At 39.4% G+C, this 17,202-nt stretch overlaps 1 protein-coding gene across 3 annotated transcripts in view; it reads right to left on the reverse strand.

Annotated features, from left to right (window-relative positions):
• Positions 1 to 17,202, reverse strand: part of ACER3 (alkaline ceramidase 3) — a 188,125-nt gene that overhangs the window by 68,159 nt on the left and 102,764 nt on the right. For 2 of the 3 annotated variants that reach the window (XM_033862213.2, XM_073808406.1), the window contains 2 exons: positions 7,534 to 7,586; positions 5,045 to 5,126 (listed from right to left, as the gene is read on the reverse strand). In XM_033862213.2, the coding sequence (XP_033718104.1) occupies positions 5,045 to 5,126; positions 7,534 to 7,586 (135 nt within the window). Of the gene's footprint in view, positions 1 to 5,044; positions 5,127 to 7,533; positions 7,587 to 11,493; positions 11,611 to 17,202 lie in introns of those variants that run through there. The other variant, XM_033862217.2, reaches the window with a different exon arrangement.

Below are 17,202 nucleotides of genomic sequence, written 5' to 3' on the forward strand. Positions count from 1 at the left end.
TTTCTTTTTTAACATCTTTATTGCAGTATAATTGCTTTACAATGTTGTTAGTTTCTGCTGTATAACAAAGTGAATCAGCTGTATGAATACATATATCCCCATAGCCCCTCCCTCTTGCGTCTCCCTCCCACCCTACCTATCCCACCGCTCTAGGTGGTCAAAAAGCACTAAGCTGATCTCCCTGTGCTATGCAGCTGCTTCCCATTAGCTATCTATTTTACATTTGGTATTGTATATATGTCAGTGCTACTCTCTCACTTTGTCCCAGCTTACCCTTCCCCCTCCCCGTGTTCTCAACTCCATTCTCTACGCCTGCGTCTTTATTTCTGTCCTGCCCCTAGGTTCATAAAAACAATTTTTTTTTTTTAGATTCCATATGTATGTATTAGCATACGGTATTTGTTTTTCTCTTTCTGACTTACTTCATTCTGTATGACAGACTCTAGGTCCATCCACCTCACTACAAATAACTCAATTTCGTTTCTTTTTATGGCTGAGTAATATTTCATTGTACATATGTGCCACATCTTCTTTATCCATTCATCTGTCGATGGACACTTAGGTTGCTTTCATGGCCTGGCTATTGTAAATAGTGCTGCAATGAACACTGTGGTACAAGACTCTTTTTGAATTATGGTTTTCTCAGGGTATATGCCAAGTAGTGGGATTGCTGGGTCATATGATAGTTCTATTTTTTGTTTTTAAAGGAACCTCCATACTGTTCTCCATAGTGGCTGTATCAATTTACATTCCGATCAACAGTGCAAGAGGGTTCCCTTTTCTCCACACCCTCTCCAGCATTTACTGTTTGTAAATTTCCTGATGATGGCCATTCTGACCCATGTGAGGTGATACCTCATTGTGGTTTTGATTTGCATTTCTCTCATGATTAGTGATGTTGAGCATCCTTTCAATCTGTATCTTCTTCAAAGAAATGTCTATTTAGAACTTCTGCCCATTTTTGGATTGGGTTTTTTTTTGATATTGAGCTGCATGAGCTGCCTGTATATTTTGGAGATTAATCCTTTGACAGTTGCTTCATTTGCAAGTATTTTCTTCCATTCTGAGGGTTGTCTTTTTGCCTTGTTTATGGTTTCCTTTGCTGTGCAAAAGCTTTTAAGTTTCATGAGGTCCCATTTGTTTATTTTTGTTTTTATTTCCATTTCTCTAGGAGGTGGGTCAAACAGGATCTTGCTGTGATTTATATCAAATAGTGTTCTGCCTAGGTTTCCCTCGAAGAGTTTTATAGTGTCTGGCCTTACATTTAGATCTTTAATCCATTTTGAGTTTATTTTTGTGTATGGTGTTAGTGTTTTAATTTCATTCTTTTACATGTAGCTGTCCAGTTTTCCCAGCACCACTTATTGAAGAGGTTTTTTTCCCCTCCACTGTATATTCTTGCCTCCTTTATCAAAGATAAGGTGACCATATGTGTGTGGGCTTATCTCTGGGCTTTCTATCCTGTTCCATTGACCTAGATTTCTGTTTTTGTGCCAGTACCATACTGTCTTGATTACTGTAGCTTGGTAGTATAGTCTGAAGTCAGGAAGCCTGATTCCTCCAGCTCTCTTTCTCTTTCTCATGACCGCTTTGGCTATTTGGGGTCTTTTGTGTTCCCAAACAAATTGTGAAATTTTTTGTTCTAGTTCTGTGAAAAATGCCATTGGTAGTTTGATAGGGATTGCATTGAATCTGTAGATTGTTTTGGGTAGTATAATCATTTTCACAATGTTGATTCTTCCAATCCAAGAACATGGTATACCTCTCCATCAGTTTGTATCATTTTTAATTTCTTTCATCAGAGTCTTATAGTTCTCTGCACAGGTCTTTTGTCTCCTTAGGTAGGTTTATTCCTAGGTATTTATTCTTTTTGTTGCAATGGTAAACAGGAGTGTTTCCTTAATTTCTCTTTCAAATTTTTCATCATTAGTGAATATGAATTCAAGAGATTTCTGTGCATTAATTTTGTATCCTGCTACTTCAGCAAATTCATTGATTAGCTCTAGTAGTTTGCTGGTAGCATCTTTAGGATTCTCTATGTATAGTATCATGTCATCTGCAAACAGTGACAGCTTTTCTTCTTCTTTTCCGATTTGGATTCCCTTTATTTCTTTTTTTTCTCTGATTGCTGTGGCTAACACTTTCAAAACTATGTTGAATAACAGTCGTGAGAGTGGGCAACCTTGTCTTGTTCCTGATCTTAGAGGAAGTGGTTTCAGTTTTCACCACTGAGAATGATGTTGGCTGTGGGTCTGTCATATATGGCCTTTATTATGTGGAGGTACGTTCCCTCTATGCCTACTTTCTGGAGAGTTTTCATCATAAATGTGTGCTGAATTTTGTTGAAAGCTTTTTCTGCATCTATTCAGATGATCATATGGTTTTTCTTCTTCAATTTGTTAATATGGTATGTCATACTGATTGATTTGCATATATTTAAGAATCCTAGCATTCCTGGGATAAACCCCACTTGATCATGGTGTATGATCCTTTTAATGTGCTGTTGGATTCTGTTTGCTAGTATTTTGTTTAGGATTTTTGCATCTATGTTCATCAGTGATATTGCCCTCTAGTTTTTTTTGTGACATCTTTGTCTGGTTTTGGTATCAGGGTGATGGTGGCCTTGTAGAATGAGTTTGGAAGTATTCCTCCCTCTGCTATACTTTGGAAGAGTTTGAGAAGGATAGGTGTTAGCTCTTCTCTACATGTTTGATAGAACTTTTCTGTGAAGTCATCTGCTCCTGGGCTTTTGTTTGTTGGAAGATTTTTAATCACAGTTTCAATTTCACTGCTTGTGATTGGTCGGTTTATATTTTCTATTTCATCCTGGTTCAGTCTCAGAAGGTTGTGCTTTTCTAAGAATTTGTCCGTTTCTTCCAGGTTGTCCATTTTATTGGCATATAGTCGCTTGTAGTAATCTCTCATGTACTTCTGCAGTGTCAGTTGTTACTTCTTTTTCTTCTAATTCTGTTGATTTGAGTCTTCTCCATTTTTCTCTTGATGAGTCTGGCTAATGGTTTATCAATTTTGTTCATCTTCTCAAAGAACCAGCTTTTATAGTTTTATTCATCTTTACTATTGTGTTCATTTTTTTTCATTTATTTCTGTTCTGATCATTATGATTTCTTTCCTTCTGCTAACTTTGGAGTTTTTTTTTTTTCTTTTTTGCAGTACGCGGGCCTCTCACTACTGTGGGCTCTCCCGTTGCGGAGCACAGGCTCCGGATGCGCAGGCTCAGCGGCCATGGCTCACGGACCCAGCTGCTCCGTGGCATGTGGGATCTTCCTGGACCGGGGCATGAACCCGTGTCCCCTGTATCGGCAGGCGGACTCTCAACCACTGTGCCACCAGGGAAGCCCTGTCGATGTATTTTTGATGTATTTGTGGGGAGGAATGTGATCTCCACATCTTACTCCTCCGCCATCTTGAAGGTCCCCCGCAAGGGTTGTATCTTTGGTCATCATAATGGTCTATGCTATCTCTGTGCCAGTTCATCTATTCCCACATTTCTAGTACTACCTATAACCTGACAACCACCAAATCCACATCTTTAGCCCAACCTACTTGTTAAGCCTCAGATATCATTAATGTCAGGCACCTCAACCTCAGCACATTCCAAAGTGAACTTATCTACCCCTACCCCATGACACAAACCTACTCGTTATCTTTCCTGCAAAATCTGCTCCCGTTCCAAGTTGCCCGTCTTGGTTAAGGACTTACTACGTACTCTGAGGACCAGGCCATAAACTGAGGAATCATTGTAGACAATTCCTTCTTTTTACTCCATTTCTACCCCTTTCTACTTAGTGGGTCACAAGTACCATGGATTACTTATGACAGTTATTTTACTTCAGTCTGAGTCTCATATCTTGCCTAAGCAAATGCAAAAATCCCTAGGTCTAGGCTCATGCTCCTCTAATCCATCATCCATAATCATGTCTTTCTAAAACATGTATCTATTGATGTTTTTCCTCTACTTTAAACCAGTTAATGGTTCCATGTTACCTTGAGGATAAAAATCCAAATTTAAACATGGTATATAAGAGTCTTCATAATCTGATATTTGTCTGATTCACTACACTTGTTCACTCCTCACCACTTAACTTTGATCCAGTCATATTAAATCTCTCCCAATTCCACTGGCAGTGATGATTTAATGAGAAAATAAATGTAAAGTACTCAGTAGAGTATCTGGCACATACTAAGCACTTAAAAATGACAGTTCACTATGTGTTCCAAGATTCTAGGCCTGTGGACAACATAATGGTCTATTTAGAAGTGCTTCATAACACTCTTACCCAGGGGCCTGGTGAACTCCTAATCAATCAAAACCCAGCTCAAGTACACCTCTCTGCAGCTTTCTTTGACCCACTCAAGCAATTAATTAATCCTCATTTATCTCATCATCATATAACTGGTTTTTACCTGTATGGCTGCAATTATCATCTTTCGATCCAATTCTTTGTTTACATGTTTAAGTTCCCCACTAGAATGCGGTCCTCAAGCATAGTGACTGCTTCTTAGTCATCTTTGTATTTTCTACTGCCTGATATGGTAGATTTGTGATAAAAGCTTGTTGAAATTAATATCTCTTAATACAAAATGTAATTCACTTGAGGAAAAAAGCGCTAGGGTAGGATCAGAAGTGATTGGCTATCTCAACTTATTTGGAAAAGGTTAACCATTAAAAGAGTCACACTAGGCCCTACGGAGCAGAGCCAATTTCTTTTTTTAACAAATAGGAGGTAATATGTGAATCCATGAAGAAAAGTTAATTGTTTTCCATTGCTAGTAAATATTTGCCTTTTGACTTTTTCCCCTTCTGTAAAAAAAAAAAAAAACCAGATATTTAAAGAAGTTGTTTCAACTTTTTGTTGAGAAATAACACCTAAACAGGAAACAAAGGGGCAATATCTATAAGTAAGTTTTGTGTAGAAATATTTCAGTATGAACAACATGAAGCAAACATTAGAAGCAAAATGTACCAAACTCCATAAATGGCTAGTTTACTTGCTTAATCTGTTAGAAATAAAATATGACTTACTGTGGTTACTATTAAACTGAACAGAACTAAAGTAAAAAGCAGATGGTAGTTTACAGAGTTCTTTGTCTTGAAACATTCAAACCTTAAAAAGAAAAAAGAGAGAGAAAGAAACTTGTTTTAGAATATATAACTAGGAAAACAAATAGAACACTGTTTTACCACCTGTATACTTGCCCCTGGGTCTAGTGATGCCTATCATTTCCTCTCAACCACACACTCATCTTAGAGAACCCACACTGCCTACAGCCTCCAAGAGGCTATGGGGACCAGGAGTAGATGCCTGACTTAAACTGGGCCAGTGAGAGGCTCTCTTCTGAAAATTTGGAGTTTGGGAGCCAGAGACTTAATCAAGTGTAGAGAATCAACATAGAAAGCTGTGTGGACACAAGGTCTGATGCTTATATTTGGGCAACTAACTTGAAGTAGATGAGTGAGCAGAGAAGTGATCTGCAGGAAGAGAAAAAGAAAGCAGATACAAAGACTTGAAGCCATGTGGAGAGGAAGGAATAGATAAAACAGGGAGGGAGAGAGAAGTTGCCCTTCCAGTTCTGGTGAGCTGGACTTCCTGCTATGCCATATAATTCCCTCATGTCCTTATAGTAAATAAATCTCTCCTAAATCAACTGGCTTGGGTAGGTTTCCACATGTTGGAACTAATGATCCCTGACTAACGCACACTGTCACAGGAAATATCACTCTATTACAATTGTCTCTTTGCTTATCTGTCTCCCCAACTAGACTGTGAATTTTCTGTGTGCAGGGATAAAATCTTTTTTTCATATACCTAGTCACTAGGAAAGTCTGACACAGGAAACGTTCAGTGAATAAGTAAATATGAACATATATTTGGCTATCAGCTAAGTATCCAACCTTTGAACCTATGTTTTGTATAAGCAGCAGGAGAGTTCTCTCAGTTTACTAATTAACAGGAATTGGACCCAACTCCTATTTCCCTATCTGTAAAGAAAGGTGGCTGGAAAGTAATGGCGATCATATATTGAAAAGAATCAGATAACCATGCATAAAGGATTCAGAGAAGTCTTACTAGCACTAAGACCTTTTTTATCTTTAAATTCTGTGACTTGATGACTTTGTGTGTGTGCATGTTGTGCTTGATGGTTCTACCATATTGCTTCATTTAATGAGACACATAACCAGACTATTTGAGAGGGATGTTTTTGGAACAAAACATTAACTGAGGTAAGAAAGCAGTCATCTTCTGCTTTCTGCTCTCCCTTTCTTGTAGTACTTGTCTGGGTACTTTTTAAGTATCTGCTCTCAGCTTTGTCTCATGTAGGTACAGGTACATCAGGACATTAGCATATCAGTGCTCGCTGTTACTTTATTTTTCTTTTAATAAATATAGTTTTGACAGAAAAGACAGATCAGTAAACAATGTCAAGGAGAGCAAAGACCTTAGCCTCAGTCTTGAGGACAGCTTTCAGAAAATGGTGCATGGGATTTCCTTGTTTTTGATCTTGTTTTCTAAATGCCCAAATCTGCTTGTCACAGATGCAGACTGTGATAGGCTGATGACTTATTAAGAAGAGTCACCTGAAAATATTTTTCTAGATCTGGGTGGCAAGCTACAGTGCAAGAACCAATTTCTCAATCTAAGCCTGTTTTTGTAAATAAAATTTACTGGAAGACAGTCACACCCATTGGTTTACATATTATCTATGGCTGCTTTCACACTACAACAGCAGAGTTGAAGACTTGCAACAGAGACCACAGGCCCAGAGAGCCTAAAATAATTACTGTCTGGCCCTTTACAGAAGAAGTTTCTGATGAGTTCTTTTAATAATATATTTTTTCAAACTATTTTTATGTATCTTTAGAAGATATTCTTGAGCTAGCAATGATGATCCTGTTGAAAAGAATCAGATAACCATCACATAAGAGGTTCAGAGAAGTCTCAAGAATTAACACTAGAAAACAGAAGGTATATTTTAAAAGTTAAGTTTATTAAACTTGTAGTTCAATTTCCAACTGTGACACTTACTAACCGCATGACCTTAAGCAAGTCACCTAAGCATAAGCTCTGCTTATATTCTTAGATAAAATGGGGACAATACCTATTTATCTTGCACAACTGTGAGAATTTAGAGATGATTTCGTGTGCTGCCCAGCACAATTACAGGTACAAAGTAGAGAAATGTTATTACGGCATAATATATAAAATGTTTACCTAAATTTTTATATATTCATAACTCAAGGAAAGGCAAATTGTGTAAGTTAATCTTACTTAATTTAAGTAAGATTCTATCTAAATTGGCTATAAGGTTTTGAGATCAAACAAGTTCATAAACAATATTATTATAACTTCCCAGAAATTATACTCTACAGTGAAATCACAGAAGTTACAATCTTCTACACTGTTACAATCTCCCAGTAATACCACTGGATTAGTTATATTACATAATTCCCTATGAAGCAAACAAGAATTTAAAAATGTATCAAGCATATGAATTTCAAACATAAATACTTACATGCAGTATACAAATATACAACAGCTGTAAATCATTGGGAGTTCATCCAATAGCTGTAAGAAACAAAGGTAACAGGACTTGAATATTGTAGAGCTGCAATTATGCGAATCCAAAATAAAACATCAGAATGATTAAGATGGCCACCTCTTATTATCTGATATCTTTTACTAATTCTCATATATTTATCATCATCTAATTTATTCTCAGTGTGTATATTTAGTTTATTGTATATTGTTTTTGAACAAAGAAGCTTACCCACCCATCTGTCCTAATCTACACACCTAAGTAGGATGCCTGACTCACTGGTCAGCTTGGATCATTCAGTATCATAAACCATGATAACATGCCTCCAGGAAAGAATGACGTCCACCATCTACAGGTGATAGGTCCTATCAGTATTCTTTTGCGTTTTCCCCCCATCCTATAGCACCTAAGATAAATAAAATGTTCAGTCATATACATAAAAAGAGATAGAAATTGTTGGGGAAGTCAGTTAATCTAAGTGATGTCTAAGTATGTCTCTGAAAAATAATATTATTAGCAATAATAACAGCTATAGCTATTACATATTAAACTACAAGCTGGACACTAAGTGTCCAGCTACATGTTGTGATAGGGTATTTCTAATACTTAAACCAATCCTATAGAATTTATTCACTAGATATGCATTTGATGAATTCTTTAATAATATATCTACTGTGTGCCAGGCAACATGTTAGGGGCTGAGGATACGATAAAAACAACACATAATCACTGCCCTCAGGGAATTCACAGTCTAGTGAGGTAGAGGGAATGAAAAACATGTGATTAAATACACAGTAAAGATTCCAAAAAAGGGGGCACAAAGAAGCCAGAAAAGGTGGTGGCAGGAAATGAAATGATGGCAGAGAAAGGCATTCTAGGAAGAAGGAAGAGAATTTATGCGAAGTGATATATTCTAGTAAATTATTGGAATGAAAATGACAGCATTTGCGCAAGGTCTTATGATTAAATGTGTCACATTTATTATTTCGTTTAATTTTCACAATTCTAAGGTAGGAACTATTATCTACATTCCAAGATGAGAACATTGAGGCTTACAAGGTTTAAGTAACTTTTTTTTCCCACATCTTTATTGGAGTATAATTGCCTTACAATGTTGTGTTAATTTCTGCTGTACAACAAAGTGAATCAGCTACATGTATACATATATACCCATATTCCCTCCCTCTTGAGCCTCTGAAGATCACATGCTAATATGCAACAGAGCCAGATTTTGAACAGACTCCTCTATATTATGTTGCCTCCAAAACCAATCATTTGAATCACCTTCAAATGTTCAAAAAAACTGGTATAATATCATGACTTACTGCAGGTAAATCTACCACCAGTTTTATGATATACAGAAGATTTCTTTATTTAAAGTTTTGAATCAGGATCTAATGACTTTACACTAAACACCTTTAGATGGGTCTTTTGTGTTGCCACATAAATTTAAAAATTTTTTGTTCCAGTTCTGTGAAAAATGCCACTGGTAATTTTTCTTTTTTTTCTTTTTTTTTTTGCGGTACGCGGGTCTCTCACCGTTGTGGCCCCTCCCGTTGTGGATCACAGGCTCCGGACGCGCAGGCTCAGCGGCCATGGCTCACGGGCCCAGCCGCTCCGCGGCACGTGGGATCCTCCCGGACCAGGGCACAAACCCACGTCCCCCGCATCGGCAGGCGGACTCCCAACCACTGCGCCACCAGGGAAGCCCGCCACTGGTAATTCGATAGGGATTGCACTGAATCTATAGATTACCTTGGGTAGTACGGTCATTTCTAACAATATTGTTTTTTCCAATCCAAGAACATGGTATATCTTTCCATCTGTTTGTGTCATCGTTAGTTTCTTTCATCAGCATCTTATAGTTTTTGGAGTACAGGTCTTTTGCCTCCTTAGGTAGGTTTATTCCTAGGTATTTTATTCTTTTTGATGAGACGGTAAATGGGATTGCCTCCTTAATTTCTCTTTTTGATACTTCATATGTGCAACAGATTTCTGTTTATTTATTTTGTATCCTTCAACTTTACCAAATTCACTGATGAGCTCTAACAGTTTTCTGATGTTGTTTTAGGATTTTCTATGTATAATATATCATGTCAACTGCGAACAGTCAACATGTGATTTTTGAGGGGACACAATTCAGTCCACAGAAGTGTGGCAGTATGTTTCAAAATATAAATTTTATTATTATTCAAGTATGGTGAAGCCAACAGATCAGGAGATGATTGCCACTAAAAAGGAATTCCCTGGCGGTTAGGACTCCATGCTTCCACTGCTGGGGGCCCAGGTTTGATCCCTGGTCAGGGAACTAAGATCCCGTAAGCCATGTGGCATGGCCAAAACAAATAAACAAGGAAGTAAACAAAATAGGAGGTAAAAATTAAGGGGGAACTTTACCCGTTAAAAAAAAAAAAAAAAAAAGATAGTGTGTTATTCACAGTTCCCAAAAGGAGGGGGCACGCCATGCAATGCAGGACAGCATAGGAAAGCACCAGGGTCAGTCAGGAGGCAGAAGGAGCAAGAGGAAAAGTGTGGGCAAGACCCTTTATTGCGGTTTCCTTAAGAAAGGCAAGGCAAGGGAGGGTAAGCAGGTTTAGAACTGGCTACTTTGAATAACTTCAGGGGGCCCTGGGGTATAGGAGGTATCTTTAGTTATCTGGTACCTGGCTCTGGGGTGATTAGAGCAGAGGAATACTGCCTCCTGGAGTGTAAGATGTGGTTTAGAGAATGGGCTCTGGATTGGTTAGTTTGCATATGAAAGGCACAGACCAGGTTGAGTTGTTTGCTGTATCTAAGAACTGGCTATCCCTGGGAGGGGCAGTCTCTTACTAATCAGCGAGGACCCAGATGCTAGAACATCAAGAATACATAAGGGGTAAAACAGGAATAAAGACACAGACCTACTAGAGAATGGACTTGAGGATATGGGGAGGGGAAGGGTAAGCTGTGACAAAGCGAGAGAGTGGCATGGACATATATACACTACCAAACTTAAAATAGATAGCTAGTGGGAAGCAGCCGCATAGCACAAGGAGATCAGCTCGGTGCTTTGTGACCACCTAGAGGGGTGGGAAAGGAAGGGTGGGAGGGAGGGAGACGCAAGAGGGAAGAGATATGGGAACATATGTATAACTGATTCACTTTGTTATAAAGCAGAAACTAACACACCATTGTAAAGCAATTATACTCCAATAAAGATGTAAAAAAAAAGAATACATAAGATAATATAGTTGTTATGAACTGAATGTGCTTGTGTCAGACACAAATTCATGTGTTGAAGGTCTAACCCGCAATCTGATGGTATTTGTAGATGGGTCCTTTGGGAGGGATTAGGGTTAGACGAGGTCATGAGGGTAGGGCCCTCACGATGGGATTAATGCCCTTCTAAGAAGAGACACCAGAGAACTTGTGAGAAGGTAGCTGCCTGCAAGTCAGGAAGAGAGCTCTCACCAGACCTGACCATGCTGTTACCCTGATCTCGGACTTCCAGCCACCAAACTGTGAAAAAAATAAATATCTACCATTTAAGCCACCTACTCTATGGTATTTTGTTATGGCAGCCCGAGATGACCAATAAAGTAGTAAATATTTGGTACCAGATCAGGTACGTGTGGAGAGTGCTCTGAAGGGAAAAAACACGGATGCGGGATGACTAGCTAGGAGGTTACAGAAGTCAGACTAAGCAAAGTTGCTACTTGGATTAAGGTAACAGAATTGGGAATAGACCTCGGTGAACAGACTTGAGAAATATTTAGGAAGTAAAATAAACAGAGATTTGTGATTGATTTGACATAAAGGTGAGGCAGAACAAACTCTGAAGGATGACTCCCAAGTTTCTTGCCTAAACACTTCAGTTGATGGTAAGCATAGTTTACTGAGATTGTGAAAACAGAGACAATTACAAGAACAATTTTCAACGTGTTGAGTTTGAGGTACCTGTGAGACAGCCAAGTGGAAATGTCAATCAGACAACTAGAAATACAGATCTGTAGCTGAGAAGAAAGGTCTGGACTCCAGATGTTGGCTGCTTTTCTGTTTATTTGTTTAAAGAAACTAAATTGAATTAAGCATATGTTAAAATGGCATGGATTTTAAAATCTGGTTAATATAAATACAAAAGTCTTATTTCAGAACCATAACTAGCAAAATTATGACTGGTAAAAGAACACAGAGTTCTAGAGTGGGGTCGGGTATGTGTTTGAAGATGAGTCTGGAGAGGTAGGCAGAGGCCAGACCATAAAGCCTGTGGTTTAAATTCATGCGCTTGAACTCTGGAAAGTATTAAAGAGGTTTAAAAAGTGACATGCCATCTGAAGAGCAAGGACTGTATTTATGCATCTCATCCCCAACACTCGCACAAAGCTTAGCAAACATTGCTAAAAGAATGAAAACAGGAAGAGTATTTCTATTCCAGCGTGACAAAAGGATAGGGGAGGCAGGGACACCAATTAGGAACCAGTTACAGGAATCTGGGATGGAGATGATGGATTAAGGCAGTGGCAGTGGAGACAGCTAGAGGTAGACGTATTTAAGAGTTATTACAGAAGTTGAAGCAAGAGTTATTACAGAAGTTGAATCAAGAGTTTGTAGAGGTGAAAAAAGTAGGAGAAATTAGAGATGAATCATGGGTTTTTGGTTTGGGCTTTGGGTGTAAGCTGGTTTCATTTACTGAGATAGGGAGCAAAGGAGAAAGAAGGGTAGCATTTATAATCAGAACATCTGCTGTTAACATTATAAAGTCTGACTTAGCTTACATTACCTAACATTTACGTTGTTTTCGTTTCTGTATTATAAATAAAGTTATAAGTGGGTTTTATTTTCTAGGATAAATATATTTATTTCTACTTGTGAGAAATACATGAATACATTCTTTTTTCTTACTAGCATTTTTTCCTAACATCAAACATATTACATGCTCAGTATAGAATACATAGAAAAACAGAAAGAAAAAACTAAGAAATTACCTTCAATTTTACCCTCCCTGTGATTATCAATAACTGTATATATCAGTTAGTGAAAGCAAAAAAGAATGAGTTGAATGAGTGAACAGATGAAAAGAAAATCTTGGCGAAGTCTCCTAAAAACTTAAAGTTCCTACCACCATCAACGCAAGATAAAATCCTAAAACAGGTAAAGGCAACAAAAGAATACAAAACAAAATGTGGGTCCTAATCTTGTTCCTAACTTCTAGTCAGATCACTTTCCCTCTCTTGGGCTGTTCTTCCATTTATAAAATTTATAGATTTGGACTAAATTTCAAAAATCTCTCTTAATATTAAAGTTCTATGATTCTAAATTGTTCTTTGGTACCTTTTACCCCTTATGTGAAGGCCGTCTGCTCACTCCTGTTATCTCTACCCCTTCTCTAATGCTGTCCTCAATCTCACTCCCAAATGTATTGCTCTTGGCTGGCTGCCACAAGAATGTGACACATTAATCAAGAGAAAGGAGTTAGTAATAGCTTAAAATGTTACCCTCCACAGGGGCACACATAATTTAACACTACTTACAGGAATGAATCACTAACAATGAATCAATAATGGTGGTTTCAAACATTCTGACTGACTGAAGAAAAAGGAAGGAAACTAACATTTATTAAACACTTATTAATAGATCCTATTAAATAAGGATGTCCTTTCACATATGCCAATCAACTGATCCTCATAATACTCCTACAGGCATATTAGACCCATTAGACAGATGAAAAAACTAAGGCTCAGCAAGATTAAGTGGCATGTCTATGCTCAAATAGCCAGTAAACTGATAGAATAAGAACTGGAGGGGCTTCCCTGGTGGCGCAGTGGTTGAGAGTCCGCCTGCCGATGCAGGGGACACAGGTTCGTGCCCCGGTCTGGGAAGATCCCACATGCCGCGGAGTGGCTAGGCCCATGAGCCATGGCCGCTGAGCCTGTGCGTCTGGAGCCTGTGCTCCACAATGGGAGAGGCCACAACAGTGAGAGGCCCGCATAACGCAAATAAATAAATAACTGGAACCCATGCAGCAGCCACCCAGGAACAATAAATCTGATGAAAATACCATTCAAGCTCCAAATCATTCTGAAGACAGAACTCTTTTTTTTTTTTTTTTTTTTTTAGTGTTTTGTGTATTTATTTTTGGCTGCGTTGGGTCTTTGTTGCTGCGCATGGGCTTTCATCTAGTTGCAGCGAGCGGGGGCTATTCTTTGTTGCGGTGCGTGGGCTTCTCACTGTGGTGGCTTCTCTTGTGGAGCACGGGCTCTAGGCACCTGGGCTTCAGTAGTTGTGGCACGCGGGCTCGGCTCAGTAGTTGTGGCTTGCAGGATCCAGAGTGCAGGCTCAGTACTTGTGGCACATGGGCTTAGTTGCTCCACGGCATGTGGGATCTTCCCGGACCAGCGCTCGAACCTGTGTCCCCTGCATTGGCAGGCGGATTCTTAACCACTGCGCCACCAGGGAAGCCCAAGACAGAACTCTTAATATCTGCTTGTGCTCAGTTTAGGCAGGAATAAAAAACAGGCCTCCAATTTCTCTACAGCTACAACAAGCCAAGTTCAGGCTGGTGAAATGGTTCACGGACCACCAGAGGCAGGTAAGGGCAACACTGCCATTTCTTACTTTGCTTCAGTGATTGTGCATAACAAATGATGGCCTAACACTGTTGAGTCAAATTTATCCTGAAAGGAGACAGGACAGGGAACCTGCAAGGGATATCCATGATCATGTTATGTTTAGATTAAAGAAATGGAGAAGCTATTTAAAGAAATCCTTCGATACTGATGATTCCCCCCTCCTCCTCAATCATTGGGAAAATGGGTCAAGTGTCATTTCTGCCACGTTAGGCAAGCACATAAAACCACCATCGTGTAGACCAAAGGGGGAATGAAATAAGGCATGTGTAAAATTTGTCCATGAAGTTGATAAAGCAGTATGATAATAATGATAAAGCATAGTGTCAAAGATCTCAGGATCAAAGGCCATCTTGTCCATCCAAATGCTATGTTACCTTGGTGACAATCTTGCCAACTATTAAGTTTACATGCAAATCAAAGTGTGTCCCACCTCTGCTCAAAATACAGGTTAAAATAATGGTTCACAGGGGATAAATTCCATGAGGCTTTGATGCGCCTGTGGTTAGTTCCCCAAACCACATCTCCTGCCACTTAGTTCATTGCCTGCCTGCTCAATAATGTAACAAATGTTAGCTATTATTACTGGTAGAACTGTCACCATCATCACCACATCCTCCCACTCCAAGGCTACAACCATAATGTACTACCTGCAGGGCTCTGAGAAGCCAAACGTACTCTCACAACTCTGTGTGTTCTAGTTGGCCTGGCAAATTCCTATTCATCTTTGACAATGCAATTCAAACATGTGTCTGAGTCTTTTGTATGAAACCCCTTTTCTGACCTCCCCGCCCTAATAATCACTTTCTCTTTCCAATCACTGTATTCACTGGCATATTATCTTCATTCCTAGACCACAGATTCCTTGAAAGAAGGATTATATAATCTTTACCTATGCATAACTGTTACCCAGATACCAAAAAAATTTTATTGAACTAATGAAAGTGTTTGTCTAGCCTATGCTTGGGTACCTCCAGGGACAGAGGACTCCAGATCTTCTAAGGCAAGCCTTACTATCTATGGGCTCAGAAAAATTTTCCCCTATGTTGAGCAAGATGTCTCTTAGTCTTTAACCCCACTAGGACCACAAAGAATAAACCTGGTCCTCTTCGACGTGTCAACACTTAAATACTGATTTGTAAAACATTTATGTTGTGTTATATGCCAGACCCATGGGATAAGTAGAGGATACGCCAAGGTCAAGCAGAGAGAGTCCCTGCTCCTCGGGAACTCACATTCTGATAGAGAAGTCAGACACATAAATATACATAAAATAACACTGATAAGGGCAAGTAATAGTGATACATGGAGCATGATACGGAAGAACATATGAGGGGTACATATGCCACCCTGGGGCCATGGAAGGCCTCCTAGAAGAGCTGCCACTCTGCCTGAGAGTTTAAAGGACAAACTAGAATGGAGAGAAAGCCTGGTGTGTACAGCTGAGTGGGGGTAACTGAACATGTCTTCTCTTCTTCAAGCTAAACATTCCCAGTTCCTTCCCCTAGTCAGGTATCATGACTAGATTTTTAATTCTTTCACCATTCTGGGGTCTCTCATTTGAATACATAGCCAGGTCAGGCCTTAGACCTGAATGCAATATTCCTGTCATGATCTGATCAGTGCACAGCAGGGGAGTCTATCCGCCCCTCCCCACCGCCCCGCCTCACTCAGATGCCTAGTCTTGCCCGACAGCTTGTCTCAGCACATTGATCCAGCTGTTTCCTCATGTATGGAAGAGACACACACTAACTTCCAGGGTAAACATTTTAGGACTAGTGGACAGCAAGAATGATCCTTGAGATTTTAAAATTTAAGTCTTAGGGCTTCCCTGGTGGCGCAGTGGTTGAGAGTCCGCCTGCCGATGCAGGGGACACGGGTTCGTGACCCGGTCCGGGAGGATCCCACATGCCGCGGAGCGGCTGGGCCCGTGAGCCATGGCCGCTGAGCCTGCACGTCCGGAGCCTGTGCTCCACAACGGGAGAGGCCACAACAGTGAGAGGCCCGCGTACCACAAAACAAAATAAAAATAAATAATAATAAAATTTAAGTCTTAGAAAACATGTGTTAAGGGAATGTCAGAGAATACTGCATGCACAGGATCAGACTAGAAGCTTTGTAAATTTTTCTGGTTATTTGTCACTGTATGAAAACCTCCCCCCCCAAACTCAGCAGCTTAAAATAGCAATATTTACTTTACTCATTAATGTGTGTTTAAAGCAGGGTTGGGAAGGGAAGGTCCATCTCTACTTCACTCACTGTGAGCTGGGATAGCTCAAAGGCTGGGGACTGGAATCATCTACAGATTCACCCATTCAAATTTTTGGCAGTTGGTGCTGGCTGAAGTCTGGGGATTTCAGTGAGGTGTAGCAAGAATACCTACACGTGACTCTTCCAAGCGGCTTCTTTACAATATGGTGCTGGGTTCTGAGGGTAAATGTCCCAGGAAGACTAGGCAGAAGCTGTACTGCTTTTTATGACTCAGTCTTGGATGTCATATAGCTTCAGGTCTACTATAGTCACAATCCTGCCCAGATTCAAGGGCAACAAACAAGAGATTCCACCTCTTGAGGAGAGTCAGTGTCACCTTGTAAGAAAAGCAGGTGGGATGGGATATATGGGTGTGAACATCTTTGGAAAATAAAATAATCTTGCCACATAAATAAAACTCAAAACTGAGTTAAATATCCCCAATAATAGGAGGCAGTCTGCTTTAGGATGAGGGTATTCTGATTGGCTTATTAGTATTACTATTCCTCCAAAGAAACTTTGGAGTCTTTTAAAGTCTCCTTTCTTTACAACAAACATAAACATGTATTTTCCTTATCATAAAAGTACTTCTTATTTATTGTAGAAAACTTGCTAAATATAGAAATGCAGAGAGAAAGAAATATAATTGCCTGTAACCCCACAAACCAGGGGTAACTACAATTTAATATTTCAATAGAACTCTTTAGTCATTCACTCGTGTGATTAATTAAATGTCCTTCCTTCCTCCCTTCCATGTATGCTTTTATCGTGCATATGTCAGCACTATTTT

Source organism: Tursiops truncatus, chromosome 8, assembly GCF_011762595.2.
Source record: "Tursiops truncatus isolate mTurTru1 chromosome 8, mTurTru1.mat.Y, whole genome shotgun sequence".
In the NCBI taxonomy this organism is placed as follows: Eukaryota; Metazoa; Chordata; class Mammalia; order Artiodactyla; family Delphinidae; genus Tursiops; species Tursiops truncatus.